Raw genomic sequence first — 24390 nt, forward strand, 5'->3', positions numbered from 1 at the left:
CTGACCTATGCGCTGAGTAATAAATGGACCTAAATGAGAAGCCAACCACTTCCTGCTTAGTACTTAAGATTGCTGATATTTAAATGAACAAACTTCAGGCATCAATAGTCATTCAACTTAATAACTTGGTAAATTTTCTATTACAAAATAAGCAACCTGCCCATCTCCCCAGCCCAAACACAAGTAAAATGACCTGAACTGATTCCCAACTCATTTAATACAACAGCGGTTATAAATGTGTGATGTTATCAAGCCAAAGTTAGTCTTCCAAAGATCCACTAAGTTCCCCTTACCCTGCGCCCGAGTCGTGTCAGTAAACCTTCATCATCCAGTGCTCCTAATGTGTACAGTTGTTCCATGGCAGTGATAAGGGTCTCCATAGGAGGGGCATCCATAAAATCAAATGAAAGCAGGTCATTGATCCCCATAGCCTGAGACAGAGAAAGGTTTCATTGTGAAAGTACATATATTTTGAATGCTCGACTATTATAGTTATTAAAGCAATTAACCCAGACTCGGATGTTGCTTATGTCATGTCCTGATAGTACAGAATTCTTCAGACTTTCTTTCTGAACTACACAAAGCTAGGTGAGCGGCATCATGCACAACTTACAATACCACAACAGACTAGTGGAGGTATTTACATGGCAAAGTGATACATCACCAACACACAAACCTTCTCTAACAATTGACTTTTTCTTTAGTAACAAAATGACAACCGCAGGGCAGATTTTAAGAACTCAGAATCCTGGAATGGGAGCCAGTTAGCTCACTTGGCTAGATGGCTAGTGTGGGGATCAGATTAAAGGCAACTGCACAGCGTTCAATCTCTGTTTCAGTGGAGGCAGACTCCGGGTCTGTCTCCTCGTCCTAGCCATAATAATTTTTAAAATTACAGCACCTTCCATTGTTTGGCGAATAATTGCCAAGGACGTGCCCTCGGTTTACTGTCTGTGTGGAGTTTGCACATTCTGCCCGTGTCTGCATGGGTTTCCTCCGGGTGCGCCGGTTTCCTCCCACAGTCCAAAGATATGCAGGCTAGGTTGACTGGCCGTGCTAAATTTTCCCCAAGTGTCCAAAGGTTGGATGGGGTTACAGGGATAGGATGGGGGACTGGGCCTGGGTAGGGTGGTCTTCCGAAGGGTTGATGCAGACTCGATGGGCCAAATGGCCTCCTTCTGCACTGTAGGGATTCTATGATTTGAGTAGCGAGATCAGTTTGTTGTCCACCAACAGCAGCATTTAGATAACATTATTAATGCAGGAACTGCATCAAGGCACTTCACACAACAGAAGCCGAAAAGTAAGAAACAGAAATTGTGCTAACAAGGGAAAATTAAGAAAGGTGACCAAACTCTTGTTCAAAATGATATCCAACAACAGAAATATCAGCAAACAGGAGTTTAACAGCATCATAAAACTCAGAATTTAACCACTGAGGCAGGAAAAATTAAATATTAAATGGACTTCATTCAATTAGCAATGGTACAGTTTTGAACAGACACGAATCAAAAGTTCCTGGTTTCTTGGCAAATCCAGAACATAAAGTGTCAAGAGAGATATCTATACTCCAGTGTAGCCGGACAAGGATTCAGAGGAGTAGTGATGCAACTTTAGGGAAACCATTGGCTAGATATCAAACTCTAAATTGACCAATTCTAACCTCACCTCCATTTCAGTTTAGCAAAAAACTTGCAATAATTCCAGAGACACAAAATGAGCAAACGCAATTTGCAATTGCAAAGCAGCACGAGTCCTGGCCTTAGAGCTGGTTATCGGGTAAATTCAATAATCCGCCTGCCATAGTCTACCAGGAGGTTACGTTTTAAATATGGTCTCTTTTAAATTCAAATATAATTGAAACTAAATGTTATCACATTGGTCATCATTCATGGGCAGCACGGTAGCACAAGTGGATAGCACTGTGGCTTCACAGCACCAGGGTCCCATGTTCGATTCCCTGCTGGGTCACTGTCTGTGAAGAGTCTGCACGTTCTCCCAGTGTCTGCATGGGTTTCCTCCGGGAGCTCCGGTTTCCTCCCACAGTCCAAAGATGTGCAGGTCAGATGGATTGGCCATGATAAATTGCCCTTAGTGTCCAAAACGGTTAGATGGAGTTATTGGGTTATGGGGATAGGGTGGAAGTGAGGGCTTAAGTGGGTCGATGCAGACTCGATGGGCCGAATGGCCTCCTTCTGCACTGTATGTTCTATTAATACGTTATTTACCAGATTACAAATACATAATAATATAATCTTTATTAGTCACAAATAGGCTTACATTAACACTGCAATGAAATTACTGTGAAAATCCCCTAGTCGCCTCGAGTGCACCGAGGGAAAATTCAGAATGTCCAATTCACCGAACAAGCCATGTCTTTCGGGACTTGAGGGGGAAACCGGAGCACTCGGGGGAAATCCACACTAGACACGGGGAGAAAGTGCAGACTCCGCACAGTGACCCAAGCCAGGAATCGAACCCGGGTCCTTGGCGCTGTGAAGCAACAGTGCTAACCTCTGTGCTACCTTGCTGCCTGAAATACATAAGTATTTTCAAAATACAATTGCTTAATAACACACAGTTACCAACAGCATTTGGGTTTTATATTATAGAAACGTAAAATATAAGAGTATTGGTAAGAAGTTCATACAAGGATATGGTTATGTCAAAGTTAGAATATTGTGCGTAATTTTCAGAAGACCATTACTGAAAGGGCATTAATGACATGGGTTTGTACAGAGTGGCTTTGCCAGGATGATACCAAGGATTGGAAACGGCAGATACAAGGAGACTTGGGATATTGAGGCAATTCCTACTGGAGTAGATAAAGCTAATTATGAAATGTTTTGATAGTATAAATGAAGACTGAGTGATAAGTAATCAAATTAATATTTTCAGTCACTGAATGAGGAAAAAGTTAAGAGAGCTTTAAGCGATGAGTTGAAAAAGCATGAATGCTTTGTCACAGGAGGTAGTTAGGGTAGGGACCATTACGTTGAGGGGATAAATATTTGTAATAAAGAAAGATAAAGAATTTTGGGGAGACATCAATGCGAATACAGCAGCAAAAGCCAGCACAGACATGGAGTGACCATTCTGTGCTGTCCTTGTATGGTTTCGAAAATATACAGTCTTAAAAGTTATCTCAACACTCATGTTTTAATGAGGCGGGGATCACAGATTTGTTTCCTCTCCTCACACTTTAACCGAATTACATCCAGAGCATTTAACAATGTTTGAAGGTGTAAGTAAGGGCAGCAAGGTGGCGCAGTGGGTTAGCCCTGCTGCCTCACGGCGCCGAGGTCCCAGGTTCGATCCCGGCTCTGTGTCACTGTCCGTGTGGAGTTTGCACATTCTCCTCATGTTTGCGTGGGTTTAGCCCCCACAACCTAAAGATGTGCAGGCTAGGTGGATTAACTACGCTAAATTGCCCCTTAATTGGAAAAAATGAATTGGGTACAGTAAATTTTTTTTTTTTTTAAATGTAACTGAAATAGACATGTAATTTACCTTGAGTGACAGTACTGTACTAGCAAGATTAGTTCTTTGAATTTCAGGAACATTTGTGGTCAACATTTCATCCCTATAGGCACGCTCGGTGTACAGGCGATAGCACTTCCCAGGTCCTGTCCTCCCTGCACGGCCAGCGCGCTGTTTAGCTTGAGCCTGTGGACAACAGACAGTATTCAAATCAGTAAAGGAAACAAGGGTTATGGGGATAAGGCAGGAAAGTGGAGTTGAGTGTTATCAAACCAGATCAGTCATGATCTCCTTGAATGGCGCAGCAGACTCAATGGGCTGAATGGCCGATTTCTGCTCCTACATCTTATCATCTTAAAATGAAACAACGATGGCAAACAAAATTAGCACTAGGTGGAAATATTACAATTGAAGATTTTTCCTCCTTATGAAAAATTATCAGTTTTAAAGGTCAATTATTAAACTTTCCCTCCTGTTTGTTGTATTTATTTATATAGTACAAGAACGGTTAAAGAAAAGTATATTCGGCCTAAAGTTCATCCCTTGTTTGGACAGGCTGGACAGAGAGCAGCTGTTCCCCTTAGTTGAAGGGTGAGTTATGAGGGGACACAAGTTCAAGTGTGGCAGGAGGTTTTGGGGCGGGGGTTGGGGAAAAACCTTTTTTTACCCAGCGGGTGGTGAAGGTCTGGAATGCACTGCCTGGGAGGGTGACAGAGGCGGGTTGCCTCACATTCTTTAAAAAGTACCTGTGTGAACACTTGGCACGTCATAACATTCAAAGCTATAGGCCAAGTGCTGGCAAATGGGATTAGATAGACAGGTCAAGATTCTTCCATGCGTCGGTGCAGACTTGATGGGCTGAAGGGCCTCTTCTGCACTGTATTATTCTGTGATTCTGATTCTCTTAGCAGGCTGCACCTCTCAAGCTACCATCCAACTGGAATGTTGAATGTCTTTAATGTGTTACCATGGTGGTGCAAGAAAGCAGTGGGTCTGCATGGTTGCCAGGTAAGGACAGGATGGAGCTCAACTATGATACCCCTGCGATTAAGTGGCTTCTCTCAGGGTTCACACAGAATAACGTCTACCTGGAAAAGGTACCGAACATAACAGACACTTGCAGAATCATATCCCAGGGGAGTGGTTTAGCACACTGGGCTAAATAGCTGGCTTTTAACACAGACCAACAGCACGGTTCAATTCCCGTACCAGCCTCCCCGAACAGGCGCCGGAATGTGGCGACTAGGGGCTTTTCACAGTAACTTCATTGAAGCCTACTTGTGACAATAAGCGATTTTCATTTTCAGGAGCAAAGAAAATTGACCGGTGGATGGAGGAATAAAAGGAAACTACAGTTTATTATAAACTATAATACTGGTAGGAGTAGAAGATGGCTTATTAATTATAGGCTACTGCACACATATGGCACAGTCTACTAAAGATCTTAAAGACACGCTGATGCTGGCTTTGTTTATAACAAGATATACAATATGACAACAAATTACATTCAAAACAGATGTTTAAAAGGAAAACCTGTGAAATTGGAGTCACCACTAACTGGTCAATGCCAGTCTTTGAGTTGTAGACTTTCTGTTTAACAAACCCAGGATCCACAACATAGTAGATACCGTCAATAGTCAGTGATGTTTCAGCAATGTTGGTGGCAATTACAACCTATAATTGGAAAAAAGTTACAGATAGAAAAGGTTTAGGGAAACACATCGAATTAATTAATTAAAAAACAACAAGAGAGATAGAACCACTAAACCACCTACATTTTGGCCCTTCTTAATCCACTATGACTTTGGGAGCATCTGCCAACAATTGTCGCCACTTCTTCAGGGCTCTTTAGTGCAGGAGAGCGTCTCAAAACACTCTACATAGAAAATATAACATCTGCAGACACTGACTAGGCAGAAGGGAACTAACAATAGAGAAGGAGCTGGGGGTGACTGATGGCATTGTTAATGAGAAAGATTTGAAAGCACAAAGGGGGGGGGGGGGTGGCAAGGCAGAGAGAATCAAGGCAGGTGGAAGAGGAGAGTAGCCGCTGAATAATCAGGCACAAATGGAGTAGAGGGAGTGAGGCAAAAAGGTGCTCAGACAGCAGAAACTTACAAAGATTAAGCCTCGAGATGAAACAATGGACTGATGTTCCAGTAATTCTGGTCAATGGTAATCAGAGAAAAGTTTCCCTCAGTGAATAATTACACTACTGAATAATGCAGACCAGGAAAGCCCTCCACATCTGTGCTGAGTTAGCACTGCTCATCTGAAATGATGATGGAAGCAAAACTTGGACTGGACTTAAAAAGAAAAAAAACTATTCGCTAGAGTTTATGATTTTGATTACTATCCACCTACTATTGGAAAGCCCCTGATTGTGAACTTCAAGCAAGGGGAGGATTCTGGTTTGTCTGTAATGGCTGACAGTTGAACTGTTTGCCAATGCTCAACATTGAGATTCATTCAAAGAATGGATATTTTTGAAAGGTACTCGCTTGTTTCTGGTGATTACAAAATTAACAAATTATTACATTGATAAAAGGGAGAAAACTTGGTTAGATGCTGGGGGTGAGGGAAAAAGAGGACAAACGATGCAGATACTTGTCTCAGAGACAGAAGATTGTGTGTCCCAGGACCACTTCAGAAATTTGAACACAATCTTAGCTACCATTTCAACAATACAGAACTTCCTTAGCCCTGTGTTGTGAGCTGGTCTGATCTTGTATGTCCAGACATACCCACATGCTCAAGTTTCTAGCTAAACCTCCTGAGTAATGATCAGGAACAGGAACTCTGTTGATTTACTCACCTTCCTCCTCTCCAAACCCAGGAGTATGGAGGGATCTTGCATTTCACCTTTCTCAATTGAGATGATGGTTCTAATTAATCTTTCCACGAAACATTTTTAATTCCATAGTGTATTTGCTTTCAGTTATTTTGCAATTATGTAGTAACCTGTTATGATCCATACACATTTAAGTTGATTGGTATGTTTGCTACTAAGTTAGTAAATAAGTAAATGATTTGGAAAAACTTCCTGCCCCATCCTCTGAGTGGCCCAAAGTATTTCGCAGACTAGTCACTTTTGAACCATAAGAAAATGTGACCCTCCGTTTGTGCTTAGCAAATGTGAAGGTGCTAAATGATCAAATATTGTGTTTTAGTTGTGCTGGTTGAGATATAAATGTTGATTAGAACACAGAGAACTGGAGGCATTGTTTTACAAATGCAATGTTTAACCGAGGCTCCATTTGACTTCCCAATGGGTGCTCATAATCCCATAACATTCCCATAACAGGGAATTCTCCCCCCCCCCCCCCCCCCCCCCACCCCTCAGCCACATCCTCCCCAATCTCAGATCACACATGGAAAATGGCCACAAACAAAATATTAGAGGGCAGTTGACACCTGCAAAATTGTAACCATCCTCCCAACCAACCCAAATCAGCACTTTCAAAGTTACAAGAGAAAATTGAAGAGTAACAATAGCAGAAGTGTGCTTAGGGACAGAAGTTAAATGTTTAGTACATATTTAATCATAATTCCATGAATGAATACTAAAGGGAACATTGATCGTCATAAAGTTTAACGATCCTTGTATGCCACTAAAAATTCACAGTGGTCTTTTTAAATGTAGCTATCGATAGACACAGGTTACCCAAGGTTTTTTTTGAAGGAGTGGTTACAAGTAGTTACATCAAGCAGCGGGAAATCTACTGAAGTTCCACAGATGCTGGGTTTCTTTACAAGGAAGCTCGAAAATAAAAGTCGCTATTGTCCCCAAGGACCATAGGCTGCTTTTCCCTTTTGAGAGAGAGAGCTGACTGGTGGTGATTTAACCCGAGGGTCACCACATCTCAGACATGGGGCAAGCTTGAGAAGGCAGGGCCTTCATGGATAACCTCAGCTGGTACGGAAATTGAAGCCGCACTGCTCCGCATCACGAACCAGCTGTCCAGCCAACTGTACTAACCATGTCAAATACCAGACATTCCATGCTCAATGGGTTTGCTCACTTTTAAAACATTTTTAAAAATAAATTTAGAGTACCCGATTATTTTTTACAGTTAAGGGGCAATTTAGCGTGGCCAATCCACCTAGCCTGCACATATTTGGGTTGTGAGGGTGAGACCCGCGCAAACACGGGGAGAATGTGCAAACCCGGGGCTGGGATCGAATCCAGGTCCTCAGCTCCATGATTCAGCAGTGCTAACTCCTGCGCCACAGTGCGGCCCTGATTCAATTCGCATAGTTTTCAGTTCTAACTTAAGTATATTCGTAATTCTACCTACACAGCTCGAAGTTAATGAAACCACACTGCCTCTTTTACATTAAAATAACAAGATTGCAATTTTACCTTTCTGCTGCCAGGAGGAGCAGGATCAAAAATTCTGGTCTGCATCTCACTCGGCAAAGCAGAATAGACAGGCAGAATGATCAACTCTGGCACATCGGGACCCATGGACTTCATTCGCTCGTACAAAATCTCACACGCAGTGTCAATTTCTTCCTGACCAGTTAGGAAAACCAGGATGTCACCTATATCCAAAAATAATTTTACAACACGCTTTAAAATTGCACGGAAAGGGTTTGTAGGGACAGCAAATCTAAACTTTGGAATTAAAAAAAAAAAAAGAGCTTATAATGCATAAAAGTATCGAGCAGCATAACGTTAAATGCGTTTAGAGAAAGTCGCAATTTCTGTTGGTAAATAGGTTACGGCTGGTTTGGCGTTGTTTGTCAGGGGTTGGGTGCGGTGGGAAAATGCTGGTGATAGGTGGAAGGAGAGGAAGGGAGACGGTACCTCAAGCAGAAAGCTGCACGCAACTATACTATACACCATGGCCTTGATTTTGCAGTCAGTCGCAAACAAATGACACTCGGCATTCTTTTAAGCTCAACTTATTCATGGATGTTCTATGGGTTTTTGCACTGGAACGTGCAATACTTCGAAATTCTAGGTGGTGCATGCCTTTTGCTGGGTATTTGGGGCTTGCAATTAGGTATCTCCTTAACCTGTCTGAATCCTTACTAAGCTTTAGTTAATTGCCAAATGTTGTACAGAAAGTGAAAATGAAAGAGCGAGAGAAAGAGATGGATTAAGGAAGAGGGAAAAAAGATAAAGCAAAAATAAATTCCGACATTAAAACTGAGGGAATGAGACTTTACACTTGTAAAATATAATTTTCAGTGCTGGAGTGTTTGGAAAAAAAATAAGACTTCTCACACTGTTAAAAATTCTCTTATGCTAAGTTAAGCCCTGTATTTATCTAATGTGTACTCTTTCTATGTTTCTGAATGTCGGGTCTCCTGGTGAGATACTGGCCCAATGATGCTTCTACAGGTGTAGGTCAACTTAGAGAACAACTTCTTTACTTCCCTGTTTCACTGCACATATGTGGTGCTGGAGGTTGTGGTCTAATTTACTCTTTATCAACGCTGAGCATCTGATAGCAGCAGTATGAATAGTAAGGCTATGCCCAGGCAAATATCGAACAATTTAGTCATTGAGATTATAAATTAGTAGTTCAATTTTTAAGTCACTTGAATTATGAAAATATTATTTAAGCTACTGGGAAGTAATGGCATTGAAGATCAGAAACAAAGTTTTCAAAAAAGAAAAATTCACTTGCTTTTGTGGGAATGATAGGACACAAATAAGATAATTAATCACTAGTGAGAACTGTGTAATGGGAAATACCTGGTGGCTCCGTCAAATGAATCTGCATCACTGTAATTAGACTAGCGTCTAGATAATCGGTCTCAGGTTCCTTAGTATAAAGTACTTCCACGGGGTATGTTCGGCCGGGGATTGTGAAGATAGGTGCCTCGTAGAAATACTGGGAGAACTTAACTGCATCCAATGTAGCTGATGTTACAATCAATTTCATATCAGGGCGTTTTTTAACAGTCTAGAGAGGAAAAATAAGCATAATGAGTTAAAAGGGTGAAACGTTTTACTCATAGCACTGTTCTAACGAAATGTATATAACAGCGCTATTCATTGCTTTGAATCATAGGATTAAAACTGTTAGCTATAGAAAAAAAGGTCTTCCACAGGATAAACATTGAAAAAATTCTTATTGCAGTACCTCTAGCCTAATGTGCACAATTTAGCAATACAAAGATGAACTGAGAATATGCTGAGCTATTAAATCTTTGTACATTTGAAATGGATAACTGACTGAGTTCAAGATTGTAATCTAATTGAGGTTCAGAGAAGGATCATAAAATCGAAGTTCATTCTCAGAATTTAGAATGTCGCCTGAACAACTTTATTAGATTAGTTATATAAGTCACTTCTTCTGGCCTGCATGTCACGTTCCAAATGTTGTCTTTTGCTCCCAGTAATCAAAACTAACGCCAGAGTGAAACACTATATGCCGGCAAATTGGTTCAACATGGGGCTGGTTCAATTACAATGTTTTAATATGCTATGCTCAATATTTCAGTGGCCTTGAAGCAGAGAAAAAATATTCAATGACCGCTTACCTTTTTCAGAAGCCCAAACAAAACATCAGTGTGGATAGTCCTCTCATGGGCCTCATCCAACATGATGATAGCATACGGAGACAGGTCAGGATCTATTAGGCACTCTCTCAGCAACATACCATCAGTCATATACTTTATCACAGTCTCTGGACTGGTGCAGTCCTCAAATCGAATGGTGTAGCCAACCTGCAATGTTCAGCAGAAAGACGGAATAGGAATGTGCTCACAATTCTCGTATCCCACCTGTTCCTATCATCACCAATCTTTTTACACACAGTTCAAAGTCATCTATGCAGTCACACATTATTAAATATACATATAAATTGCAAATAAATCTCTCATGTTTCTTTGAGGAGCCTTGAGGCATGAAAACAGAGGGAAGAAAGTGAGTGAAAAATTATTAGAAAGAAAAGCTGCAGTGGAAGAATATCACAGCAACATGATCTACAGTACTGAATGCAGCAGGTTACTCATATACTCCAAAATTGTCACAATTTCATAGATTGCATTGCATAGGTTCGCTAGAACATATTATAAGGTTGTGGCATTCTCATCGTTCAGCCATATATTGCAGGTTATATAGTCAACTGAACCACTCCATTTTGCTGGAGTTTTACCATCTACTGTAGAGGGTATAGGGCACATAAGGTAACAATTACGGTGTGTTGTTATCATAGGAATACCTTTTGTCCATGTGAGCTGTGTGCAAATCATGGACCTTCAGGGGCTATCTTTAATATGTTCCCACAAATTTATATTCATAGCATGGACAACCCTTTGAAATGATTCTTAAAAACCATATGCCAGCATTAATCTGGACAAGAGCATGTACATTAGAATACTATCCCGCCACTAAATCTGAAATATATCAATTCATTTCAACAGCCCACTGGTGAAAAAGCTTCAAAATGAGAACCATCAAAAAACAAGATCTCCAGTGGAAAATTAATATAAAACAGCAAGGCAATTTCAGCTTACCTCTTGACCCAAGCAGCAACCATACTCTTCGGACACTCTCTTAGCAACTGACATCGCAGCCACACGCCTTGGCTGCGTGCACCCGATTTTCCCCCGGGTTGTGTACCCTGCCTCTGCCAAGTACTGGGTGATCTGAGTAGTTTTACCAGAACCAGTTTCCCCAATGACAATCAGAACCTGGTTGTCATGCACGGCCTACGGAAAAGGAAACAATTTCATTACCAGAAATTAACTTTTAAAAAGGCAGGGACACGAAAGCTTGTATACAATTTCTAGTAACTTCATTTCATTTTTGAAAAACATTAATAGTAGAACTGTAACAATATACAAAAGGAAACGGTGGCAATTAGAAAGGATTGGGTTGCATAAGGCAGTTCATTCTGTATGAGATCCCAGCTTATTGCTTCTATTAGTATATCTGAAATAATAAATGCTCTTTTAAATTGGGGACGTTGACTTCAAAATCTAAGTTGTCATTTACAGCACTGCAGCATTCTGCGATAACCGATGCAAGGATTTAACCAGTTCTGGACTGCAAAGTTGACTGTTTCTTTCTGCCATGCCTGCTGGGTATTTTCAGTGTCCTCTGCTTCGTTGCAAGGATCGAATCCAAGTTTTAAAATCAAATCATAAATTATGGTCACGTCCACCTCTAATACTTCTTTATCCCCAAGTCATATTTGATAGCACTGTGGTTAGCACAGTTGCTTCACAGCTCCAGGGTCCCAGGTTCGATTCCCGGCTTGGGTCACTGTGTGTGGCGTCTGCATGTTCTCCCCGTGTCTGCGTGGGTTTCCTCCGGGTGCTCCGGTTTCCTCCCAACAGTTCAAAGATGTGCAGGTTAGGTGGATTGGCCATGATAAATTACCCTTAGTGTCCAAAAAGGTTGGGTGTGGGTTACTGGGTTACAGGGATAGGGTGGAGGCGTGGGTTTGAGGGGGTGCAGACTCGATGGGCGAGTGGCCTCCTTCTGCACTGTAGATTCTATGATACTTAATTAAGCAGCTGATTATTTTTACATGGAACACGCCATTCATAAAATGAAATATTCCACTTATTCAGTCCAAGTGATGAGCTTTTCATTCAAATATCTGAATGGAGTTTTCCTTTAGATTTTAATTGCTTTACAATATTGAGAGAATCAAGATTTCTGTTTCCAGATGTCTCGTTTTCAAAATACCAATGCTCGTTTTCAAAGTATTAGAAATCTTTGAACGTTCTATGAGTTCAACTTCACAATTTAAGTATTTTCAGAATATTTGCAGATATTTTTCAGATTATCACAACAGAAAAATAGAACCCCCCCCCCTTTACACAAATAATAAAACAAGAACAAAAGTGCATAAACAAACAAATAAACGTTAAACAGTAAACAATAGTGCATCCCCTACCAGACACGAACTTACCCCCCCTTCCCCCTCCTCTCCCCCCCTCCTCCTCCCCCCTCCCCCCTCCTCCTCCTCCCCCCCCCCCCTCCTCCTCTCCCCCCTCCTCCTCTCCCCCCCCCACCCCTCCTCCTCTCCCCCCCACCCTTCCTTCCCCCCCCCCCACCCTTCCTTCCCCCCCCCCCCCTCCTCCTCCTCCTCCTCCTCCTCCTCCTCCTCCCCCCCCCCCCCCCCTCCAGGAAGTTGACATTTTCCAGACAATTCCCATTTATCCTTGCTTGGGGACTTCCAAGGTATTCCCCGGCATATCTTCCAGGGCACATTCCTCCAGGGACCTGAAGATCTGGGTCACTGATATTTCTTTCAATCCTTCAGTGAACTGTACATTCAATTTGAATGCAGCTATCAATTTGATTCTTTTTGGGTTGATTAGCCTTGAAAATGGATCTAAAGATGGTGCTGCTCACTGTATGTTGGGAGTTCCCCACCATACAGGGTAAAGCGAAGCCATAACACTACCCGATAGCTGTAGCCTGCAACTACAGCATCTATGGAATAATTCACATAAAGAATTTGTTTTCTAATCAATCGCCAATTAGGTGATGGAGAGAGAAAATTGTGGAAAATTAAATCTATTGAATAAGACTGAAAGGTTTAGCGTGACTATATATCAATTTAATGCAATTTATTTTACCTGAACCAGCTGTTCTTTAAGTCTGTAAATGGGTAGGCTCTCTCTCTGCTCAAGAATAGACATTTGGGTTTTACGACCATAGGATGCCTTGTTTCCTCCAAAGGCATGCTTCTTCCACTCGGGTATGTCTTGGGGCATCATTCCTATGCCCCTCATATTTGCTGCAATCTGTCGGCCATCAACTAGAAAATAAAGCCACATGGTTTGGAACTGCCCCACGATCTGCAGGTGCTTTCTGCATTTGGTACATCAAGTATGGCAATTTACTGCACTCAAAAATAATACCTTATTTGGGGTGAGGAGGAGAGAATTAAAAGGTGCCGTGAACAAGGCACTTTTCTCTACATTCGGAACTCAAATCCATCCAGAATAATGAGTCGAAGCTCTGATTTATTCGCGAGCCGTAGTGGTCTAAGTTGAAAACAGTACAGCTAGTTCCTAGTTGGGCCGCAACGCAAACTGTTGTTAACTTGACAAAACTGATCATTTAATTCAGAGAGACTACAAGGTGGCTGGTGTGTAAAGCGCGGCACTCAAGCAAGAGGTCTTCAGGTCTGAGACACATTGTGAGCATCAAGTATCAGAGCTTTCCTCTGCTTCTATTTCTGATAAACCTGTGATATTCACTGGATGCCAAAATTGAAAGTGCTCCACTCCCTAGCTTTGAAAAGCAAAAGGCAGAAGAGTGGGAAGAAAGCTACAATATTTTTAATAATGTCGATAATTAGCAAGTTTAAACTAGAAAAGCATTAGAATATCAAATTGCAAATTTCTGAAAAATGAGACCAGCAGAAATAAACTATTTACAATCAATATCTTTCCTTCCCATCCTCAGCATAAAGAACCTACTTTAGCCATTAACGTACCATCAGGTAGTGGATCAACCCAGTGTTTATTGAGTCCCATTGGGATCGAGTCCATTTCTGCCTCTCGCTGCGCTTGTTTCATCTCTCGTCTCTCTTTGGCCAGAGCGCTTTGCATCATGGCAGCCTGGGATAGCGAGCCATCAGGATTCTAAACTCAAAGCATAAACCAACATTTTAGCACTTCAACCACAATATTTTGAAAACAACAAACCAAATAATTGGGCATGGAAAGTTTTTAAAGCTTTTAATTTAGCGCAAAAACCAAGTCAGCAAATATGCCTCGGAAGCAGCTATTTTAAAAAAAACTAAAAGCAGGAAATGCCTGAAACTCTGATTGCAATGGAAGGGTCTCACTCGTGTCACAGTGTCAACGTATCAGCAAGGGCACTCTGTGACATTGTCAAGCTAATTGCCTTATTAAAGACAGGTAATGGTTATTGGATCAACCAGCAAAGAGTATAAATGGACACAGCTGGAACAATTGCTGTAGTTTGTATCTCTGCGGAGTTTGACGCAGAATAAACTTGCTGCTGTATTATTGCTCCATCATATACTAACAGTTAATATTAACAACTCTGGTTGTCTCACTAGATTTTCATATAGTGCCTGCACTTCAGGATCCATAATAGCACAACGCTTCAGTGCACACTCCCTCACAAACAAACTCAAGAAGTTGCCGCCACCGAATAATTACAATGAGTATTGTACAACGTATGGAGCTTCCTGGCTCGAAGATGAGCTGCAGATTAATGCAACATTCGGAAAAGTAAGCAGAAAATATGCTTCAAGTGGGGTACAAATTTAAAATATGTTTCACAAATTCAGGACAGAGAAATGGCAAAGAGGCAACAACAGAGATTCTGGATTCTTCAACTCTTTTGCATACCTTTACTATTTTAACAGGGCTCATGTCCATGCTCTGTTTGGTGTGTCCCCTGAGGAATGGAGGCTCTTCTTCCACTAGCTCTATCTCAAGGTCCTCATCTGCAAGATAATTGACAATGTGTATCAATAACTCAACAGGCTGCATAGAAAATATCACTCAATTTTTGATATTTGATTTTTACTGTTGCAGAAATGTCCAAGACATCTCAGTTTGATAAATTGACTGTCCTGAACCAATCCACAATACTGCAAACATAGAAAAATACAAAATAACGCGAGAAACATTAAAGAAAATATGCAGCAAGTGATTAGGATCTGGATTGCAGCGCCTGAGAGCGTGGCAAAGGTATATTCAATCACGGTTTTCGAAGAGAAATTGGGTAAACACCTGAAGAGAAAACAATTCAGGTTCCGGGGAAAAGGCAGGGGACGGGTTGGGTAGCTCAAAGAGAAATGCCTACATTAATCTATAGACAGACGGTTGTGACTTACTGAATTAATCCAATGTCTGAGTGTCATTGGGCTCAATTGTGTTATACTCTCCCATCACATATTTCATCATCCACCTTTGAATGTTATAAAGCAGGAGATGTGTGAAAACACAATAAATCAATTGATAGGAGTCAAATAGATCTGTTTGGGCTTAATTGATACAACTAAAAGAAATGTTTTATTCCTTCATGGCTGTGCCGGTATTCATTGCCCATCCCTAATTGCCCTTGAGGGGGCAGTTAAGAATCAACCAAAATGCTGTGAGTATGGAGTCACATGTAGGCCAGACCAGGTAAGGACAGCAAATTTCCTTCCCTAAAGAACATTAGTGAACGAGTTGGGGTTTTAAGACAATCGACAATGGTTTTCATGGTCATCATTAATTCCAGCCTTTTTACTGAATTCAAATTCAAACCATCTGCAGTGGCGGGGTTTGAATCTGGGTCCCCAGAGCATTACTCTGGGTCACCAGTCCAGTGACAATACCACTACGCCACCATGCTGACAGCCTGCTAAGCATGCTGCCATTGAACAATTTAAAAGTGATGAATTTACAAGGTCTTAACAAATTAGTGAAAAGCAACCAACAATTCTTTTGGGGGATAAAGTGCGTTTATCACAGTAAAACATCCCAAGGCGCTTTCACAGGAGTGTTATCAAATAAATTCTGAGACCAAGCACCACAAAGAGATATTAGGATAGGCTGATCACAGATAGATATTAAGGAGCATCTTAAAGGAGAAGAGAGAGGGAGAGAATCAGGGAGGCTTAGGTCAGGGATTCCAGTGCCTAGGAGCTAGGCAGCTGAAGGTGCAACAGCCAGTGGTGGAACGATGAAAACCTAAGCTTAAAGTAAGCAAACACAAAAATGCGACTTGGGTGTTAGCATATTTCCTTTAAAGCAAGGTGCCCAGTAGAAAATAAGTACTCTAGACGAGTCATACCTTCTTCATCATCAACTTTAGGAAGGATGCCTGTTTCTTCATCAAAGTCAGGATACTCTTCTTTTGAGATAACGTTTGCTGCAATCATCTGAAATTTGAATCGTATGTACAAAAAAATTAATAGGAGCACTCTACTCGGTTTTCAAATGCATTGTGCATTCCTTGAAAAGCACGATTCACTGATCAACCCTGATTCATGTGATGAATTAGTGCCACCTAGTGGCAGGAAACCAATAGTGCAAGAATTTCACCACTGCTTTGTTCCAAGTGTAATCTTCTCTGAAATGCCACCTCAGTGTTAGTTTCCGAAAACTATATCAAAATCTCTCCAGTTAGCATTACGTTTAACATTCGGCAGTGGAGAGAAAAAATAGAACAATGGGAGATAGAGCAAGGCACAAATCACCCTCTAAAAATATAGGTGAACAGTGTTTCATCTGAAACAGCCAGTTGTCGTTTCCCTACAGATGGCATCCGATATATTTTGTGCAGTTCGGCATTTTCAGTTTTTACTCTGGTAGATTAGTCTGTGTTAACTGGCCCCCACCTGTTTGATCTCCCACTTCTCGGGATCGGAGATTTTTGTGAGCCGTTTGCGTTCTAGTACATCGTCCTCAACTTCGGGGGTGTTCACCAATGAGAGATTACTGGGTCTGTCAGGGTTCCTCATGGTAGTTTCCTCATTGTTTTCTCCGCCAACATTTCGGCGCCGATTTGGATTTAGATCCTCTCCAGTCTCTTGATCTACATCCTAAGGAAAATTATTAAAGCAGGAACAGCTTTAGTTCAGAGCTAACCAACCAACCCCAAGCTCAAAATAAAAGGCTTGGCTATGTGTTTCACTCGGACACCTGTACAGAGCCTTAACTAGTTTAGATCATGACATTTATACTTTGAACAACCAATTGCAATCCAAAATTTAATCCAAATTCACATTCTTTATAATTATCTTCATACTTTTAAAATATACATATAAATCTATGTATTTTATTCCAAACACAATCAACGAACCACAATCATCAAAAGACACAGCCAAATTACAAAGTTTGTCATTTTCCTCATTTTCTCCCACTAACTAACACAACCCCTCCCCTCCAAGACGTCCCCCATTCACTACCCGCTGGTGTCGAACAGATCCTTGAATAGAGACCAAAACAGTCTCCATCTTACATAAAAAACTTCCTCTGACCCACAGAGTGAGATTACTTTTTTCCCCACTTGTCGCAACTTTGCCATATCCTTCAACCACACCGACACCCTGGGTGTACCACCAACCTCCAACCCAATAGGATTCACCGCCAGGCAATCAGAGCGGGGAAGGCCACAACATCAGCCCCTCTCCCCTCCAAGAGCTCCGAAACTCTGAAGATACCACCATTGGGCACGGCACCATCCTCATTCCACAGTCTCTGACAATGTCTTAAAGATTGAGGTCAAGAATTCCCCCGATCTTCAGGCAAGACCAAACATATGGACATGATTCGCAGGCGTCCTCACATTTGTCCCCTACCTCAGGGAAAAACCTGCTCATATGAGCCCACGTCATATGGACCCTATGCATCACCTTGTACTGTATCAGGCTCATCCTGGGACAAGATGATGTAGAATTCACCCGATTCATAATTTTACTCCTGCTCCCCCCCCCCCCCCCCGCCCAATTCTATCCCTAGCCCTTCCTCCTACTTAAGTCTCATCTCCTCCACTGCCGCCGTATCCATTTCCAACCATCCGTAAATATCCGCACTCCCCCCTTCCCCCAGCTCGTCCTGTGTTAACAATCTATCCAATACCGCATGCCTTGGCAGCTGAGGGAATGAGGGGAACTCCTTGCGCACAAAATCCCACACCTGCATGTACCTGAATTTGCTCCCCCTCGGCAGCTGGTACTTCTCCTGCAACTCCACCAGCCTAGCAAACCTCCCCTCCACAAACAGATCCCTTACCTACTCTACCCCTTCCCTATGCCAACTCCTGTATGCCACGGCTATTCTTGCTAATACCAACCTGTGATTCCTACATAATGGTGCCAGCAGACATACTGCCCACTCCAATGTGCCACCACAGCTGGTTCCAGACCTTGAGGGACGATAACCAGGACTGGGCTAACGGTGTACCTCATTAGGGAGAATGGGAGAGGGGCCCCCACACAGGAGGCCTCCTCCATCTCTATCCATTCCGCCTCCACCATCGTCGCACCTTTTTCACATTTGCCGCCCAAAAATAATATAGCAGGTTTGGAAGCGTCAGACCCCCCCCCCCCCCCCCCCCCCCCCCCCCGCACTCGCCGTCTTCTCTGCACAAAAGCCCTCTGAATCCTGGGTACAAAGTCAGAGATTAACTTAGCTACCCTCCAAAAGAATGCCTTGAGAAGGAATATCGGGAGAGACTGAAAGACAAATAGAAACCGAGGAAGGATGTTCATTTTTATGGTCTGTACCCTCCCTACCAAGGACATTGGTAGGTCATCCCATCTCTTTAGATCCCCTTTTATCCCTCTACCAAACTGACCAAATTCCACTTATGCATCGTGGCCCAGTCGTGGGCTACCTGAATTCCCGAATACCGAAACCTTGTTTCGGCCAGCTTGAATGGCAGGCCTCCAAAATTAGCACACCTCTCCTGGTCATTCACTGGGAATATCTTACTCTCAATTTATAAAAAAAAAAAGAAATAGTAACTTCTGGCGCCGTTCCCTTAGACGGAGTCATCGTCACATTCAACAGTTGCCTAAAGTTGTTTGATAACTGCGACCCCTTCATAAAACCTGTCTGAACCTCAAATACCACCTCCGGCACACACCTCTCCAATCACCTTGCCTGCACCTTGGCCAGCAACTTCACATCGGTGTTTAAAAGAGAGATGGGCCTATAAGATCCACAGTCCACTGGGTCCTTATCCTTCTTCAGGATCAAAGCTATCGATGCCAGGGCCAGCGTGATCGGCAGCTCCCCCCGCGCCAATGAGTCTCCATACATCGCCAGGAGATGGGGCGCCAACACTGCCAAAAATTATTTATAAAATTCCATCAGCCCAATGGACTCCAATATCTCCTGCAGTTCTCATGTCACCTCCAATCCCTGTCCCTCCTGCCGCTCCAGCTGCAGGAATACCAGACCGTCTAAAAGGTGCCCCATCTCCGCTTCCTCTTTTATGCACCGTGGTCTTAAATCATAATTGTTGCATATTCCACTCCCACAATCCCCGGAGGTATTGATTTCGCCACCACAAAAACAATCTATTCAGGAATATACCTGATGCACGTGGGACAACAAGGAAAACTCCCTCTCTCCTGGATGCCTAAACCTCCACAGTCCACCTCCCCCCGCTGTCCATGAGTACCCCCAGCTCCTTTGCCATTCCCAGCTTGGCCAACGACTTTGGGCCCGACCTACTCATCCTGGAATCTAACACTCAGTTAAAATCATCCCACATTATGTTGATGCGAATCCAGGTCCGGAATGGAAGCTAACATCTTTTAACAAATCACACGTTGTCCCAGTTGGGCGCATAGATATTCACTAGGACCACTGGCCAAATCCCATTCACCATCATGTAGTTCCCTCCCACGTACCGATCCTCGCTGGCCACCAAAAATACCACCCTTTTACTAAACAAAATCGCAACCTCTCTCAACTTGGAATCAAACGCCGAGTGGAATGTCTGCCGGCCCAACCCTTTCATAACCTCACCTCGCCCTTTTACCATAGATGTGTCTCCTGCCGCCACCTCTCCCCGCCCCCCCCATTACAATCACCATTCCAACCTAACACAAAACCCTCCCTACCTCCAGTCCCCTCTCTTGTCCGAGCCCACCCAAAATGACCGCCCCTCCATTCTCACCTACACTCTGCCACAAAGCCACCTGTGTCACCAGCGCATTCTTCTTCTAGCTAACCACTCCCCCCACCACTCTGCCCCACCCTCCCAATCCCCTCCTTCCTCCTCCCTTCGAACCAAACTCCCTCCTACCTCTCCCCTCTAGCAACCCGCCGCAACCCCCTCCCCACACTTCTTCCATTGACTAGCATCCCAGCTAGCATGGCAACACCCACCTGGAGAAAGACGCAAAGGACAATTACCTTCATACTTAAGCTGGTTTTAGATCCAGTGAATGATAACACTTTGATCTTAACTCTTTGACCTTTGCTAACAACGTCAGCAACATTGGCTACACGCCCTTCTCGCCTGAGCTCGGAGATGTGTACCAAGCCCTCCCATCGTTTTCTAAAAAATAGAGAGGGAAAGGAAAAAGCATTTATTTATTGGTAAACTGAGTGTGAAAACATTTACACACACGTCCTTTTACATAGTGAATGAAGCATTTTGAAATAGAAATGGAAAATCTACATTAATTTTTTTTTAAACCAGTTACTTTAACGGATTCGGAGACACACCTGGGAAATGGTTGATATCTGAAACATCCAAGAAAAACACAACAGAGATAAAAATAATCAATAGGCAGGTTTTGGCTTTGCAGTTAAATATTTTCAAAAAAACGTATTCATACTTAAGAGGCAATAAGTAAATTAACTATAGTCAAAGATTTTTTTTAAATTCAAAATTCGAGCTTCAGGACACAAGGGAATCAAGGACAACGCTAACCCCCAGTAACAATTACAACATTTTATTTTAATAAAGGTCAAGGAAAATGTATGGCACTTCCACAACTTTGTTCTGTACCTCGGGCATAAAGCTCTGACCAGTGCCCCAATTAAAACTGAAATACCTCAAAAGATTGACAAGGTTGTCCAATCTCAAACTAGTGTTGTCCGTTCTAAAATAATGTGGCTTTAACGAATTGGAACAATCAAACACTTCTGGGACAAACTCAGCTTTAAAGAACCAATTTCTATGATCTTGTTAACTTCAGATAGATCCATGTAACCTGAACTGTCATTATAATAATAATCTTAATTGTCACAAGTAGGCTTACATTAACACTGCAATGAAGTTACTGTGAAAAGCCCCTAGTCGCCACATTCCGGCGCCTGTTCGGGTACACTGAGGGAGAATTCAGAATGTCCAATTCACCTAACACTACGTCTTTCGGGACTTGTGGGAGGAAACCGGAGCACCCGGAGAAAACATACGCATACACGGGGAGAACGTGCAGACTCCGGACAGATAGTGACCCAAGCCAGGAATTGAACCTGGGTCCCTGGTGCTGTGAAGCAACAACAGCGCTACCCAATGTGCTACTGCGCCGCCCATAAAAAGAAACCTTCATTGCAATGGCCGGGAAACAGATTTTTAAAATTCTATATATGACCCACGCGGACCAACAGATAAAGGCACTTGCCTATAATTTGGAAATGTAAGATTAAGTATATAGTTTTGAGCACATCTGATATTTCCTTAAGTCCACCAGAATGCTTGAAGTATTGGTTGATCAGTACATGTGGCAGGGAATAAACCCCCCCATTTGTTTGCCAAGTGATTTTTCTAAACTGCTTGGACAAAAATTAGAATTAAACACTTGAGAGATTCGGAAAACTTTGCTCAAATGTAGAAAACAAAAGCAACAAAAAAAAACTCCTTTCAGAGCTACCTTAGTAATACAATGCTATTTACTACACATTACAAATCAATGCATTTCTCAGCCCATTCAATTGCTTCAGAGTGCCCCCATCATTTCCTACATTTGTGTACTTTTTCTTTTGCGATGTACTGTACCTCAGACCTTCCAGCTGGACAAAGCATCCAAACTGCATGATACTGGTGACCTTGCCATTGTAGATCTCGCCCACTGATGGTTCCTCTGGTGGAGGTCTGTCTATGTGTCTGTCTTTCCTCTTCTCGCAACTCTTTTCACTGACATTGCCTCGATCTTTATGGTCCCTGCTCAGGTTCGGGCTGCGGCTCCTGCTTCTGGACCACTTGTTGGATTTACTTTTGTTTCGGTCTCTGGAGTGTGACCTGGACCGTGATCGGCGATGCCGCTTCCTGTCTCGGTCTCGGCTGCGACTACGACTCCTTTTCTTTCGCTTTCCCTTTTCATGAGAGCTTTGAGAAATAAAAATAATTTGCTTTCAAAATTGCAATGGATCAAAATAAATCAGGATAAAAATGTTGACAGGACATATCCACGTCAAGAGATGAAAAAAGCCAGAAAAATAATTCTCCCTAATTACAGCACCAACAGGTTCCAGGGTCTTTGTTTCTACTACCAGCAACTACAAGCCAGGTAGTTTAACCTCAGCGGTAGGGAAGCTTTTAATAATGATAATGGGGAACAAAACTGATTGCCTCTCAAGCTAATTAAGCGAAGCCAGCATGGATTTGTTACAGGAAAATGAGGTAACGGACAGGATTGATGAGGGTATTGCAGTTGACGTTTCAGCATTCACAGATGATGAAGAAAAGAAAATAATGGGACGTACAGGTAAGGTGCAACATAAGCGGAACTAAATTATGTCAAAACTGTATCTGACCTTGGTGAGGCCACATCTGTAGTACTGTGGGTGAAGAGTCATCAACCAGAAAAGTTAACTCTGTTTTTATGCTGCCTGATCGGCTGAGTATTCAGAGCCTCATTGGTTTTGATCTGTATATTTTCAGATTTAGTCTCCATATTACAGGAAAGACATATAATTATTAGAGGGAGTCCTGGATAAAGTTACACTAATAATTTCTGAAGTTAGAGAGTTAAGTTATGAAATTCGGAAGGGAAAAAGGGAAGATCCGATAAAAGTCTTTCGGACAATCAGAACATGAAGAATTTTGAACCAACATATATTTTCTGTCAAGCACAAAATTCAAGGAGCAGGAAATACAGTTTAAAGTTAAAGATATCAGAGGGATTCGGGGCAGGTTTCCAAGAAGAATTGGATGAATTCCTATTAAAGATATACAGATATACAGTTCCAGAACGATAGTAAGGGAACTGATGGAATGATTAAAAATAACAGATGAGATATAAACCAATGCTCTTCTGCTCAAAATTTTAGACTCTTACTTTAAAGTCTACATAAAGTATCATATGGTTAGATAAATAAAACCATCATACACCATTAAACTGTTTGTATAAGGAAGAGGAGGGGAAGTTTGCCGCTGAACGGGGGCGGGGGGGAAGCGGCTGAGGGAGGGTGGTTGAGGCGGGGAGGGTAGTACTGGACTCTGGGCACGAGGATCGGGGCACCCGTTACAAATGGCACCCCAAATTTATAAGTGCAGGCTGGCAAGTGTGCTAGCCGCTATGCATATTTTAGCATGCTAATGGTGAGGGAATCCCACCTCGACGGCGCTCCTGACACCAGTGGGAACCACTCCGGTTTTCCTGCTGGGAGGACTTACTTTCGGAATGGGAAATTTGCGCCCCATAACAAACCCAAGCAGGATAAAATTTGCAATAACAAAAAGGGAAAAGGGGACCAACCCAGTAATCAAAAGACCAACATTTAAGTTAACAAAAACTTGTTACAAACAGCACACTATAAACTTCAGATAAAATTGTGGTTTGAAACTTCTGTAACATCATACAGTAACCTGACTTTACTCCAATCTTATCATCCGTTATCTGTTGCAAGGCAACATAAGCAATAAACCTGTTACTCCCCACAATGACAGGGAGTGGGATAGCTTGATCTTGGTTTCGGACAAGGCTCGGCACAACACCGAGGGCCGAAGGGCCTGTTCTGTGCTGTACTGTTCTATGTTCTATCTGAAGATTCCACTCCAAATGAAATAAATGATTGGAACTGTGCCCTCACATCTCCCCAAAGGTTTCAGTTTACGTGGACAAAGTTTTATAATAAGTTGGTAACCGAGTTATTTTCTTTTTTTATTTTAATTTAGAGTACCCAATTCATTTTTCCAATTAAGGGCAATTTAGTGTGGCCAATCCACCTACCCTGCACCTCTTTGGGTTGTGGGGGCGAAACCCACGCAAGCACGGGGAGAAAGTGCAAACTCCACACGGACAGTGACCCAGAGTCGGGATCGAACCTGGGACCTCGGCGTCATGAGGCAGCAGCACAAACCACTGCGCCACCGTGCTGCCCCCACCGAGTTATTTTCTACACATTTACAATTTGGGCATATAGATCAAATGACAAGAATCTTTCCCAATTTGTCCCTTTGAACCACTGTATTTTCAACAACTTGTTAAGTCTGTGAAATTCTGTGACGTCGATTATATAATTCACCTCTCATATTGTCAATTTGAAGGT

The 24390-nt window shown here is 42.5% G+C and overlaps 1 protein-coding gene across 1 annotated transcript in view; it reads right to left on the reverse strand.

Moving 5' to 3' along the window:
* Positions 1-24390, reverse strand: part of dhx8 (DEAH (Asp-Glu-Ala-His) box polypeptide 8) — a 53985-nt gene that overhangs the window by 17893 nt on the left and 11702 nt on the right. The window contains exons 6-19 of the mRNA XM_072487260.1: positions 21896-22225; positions 20302-20446; positions 16770-16973; positions 16223-16310; positions 14788-14885; positions 13902-14049; positions 13036-13217; positions 10957-11151; positions 9979-10164; positions 9188-9398; positions 7844-8025; positions 5014-5154; positions 3511-3666; positions 294-431 (exon numbers count right to left, since the gene is read on the reverse strand). Coding sequence (XP_072343361.1) covers positions 294-431; positions 3511-3666; positions 5014-5154; positions 7844-8025; positions 9188-9398; positions 9979-10164; positions 10957-11151; positions 13036-13217; positions 13902-14049; positions 14788-14885; positions 16223-16310; positions 16770-16973; positions 20302-20446; positions 21896-22225 — 2404 coding nt within the window. The remainder of the gene's footprint in view (positions 1-293; positions 432-3510; positions 3667-5013; positions 5155-7843; positions 8026-9187; positions 9399-9978; positions 10165-10956; positions 11152-13035; positions 13218-13901; positions 14050-14787; positions 14886-16222; positions 16311-16769; positions 16974-20301; positions 20447-21895; positions 22226-24390) is intronic.

The sequence above is a fragment of the Scyliorhinus torazame genome, chromosome 21 (assembly GCF_047496885.1).
Source record: "Scyliorhinus torazame isolate Kashiwa2021f chromosome 21, sScyTor2.1, whole genome shotgun sequence".
NCBI classification, from domain to species: domain Eukaryota; kingdom Metazoa; phylum Chordata; class Chondrichthyes; order Carcharhiniformes; family Scyliorhinidae; genus Scyliorhinus; species Scyliorhinus torazame.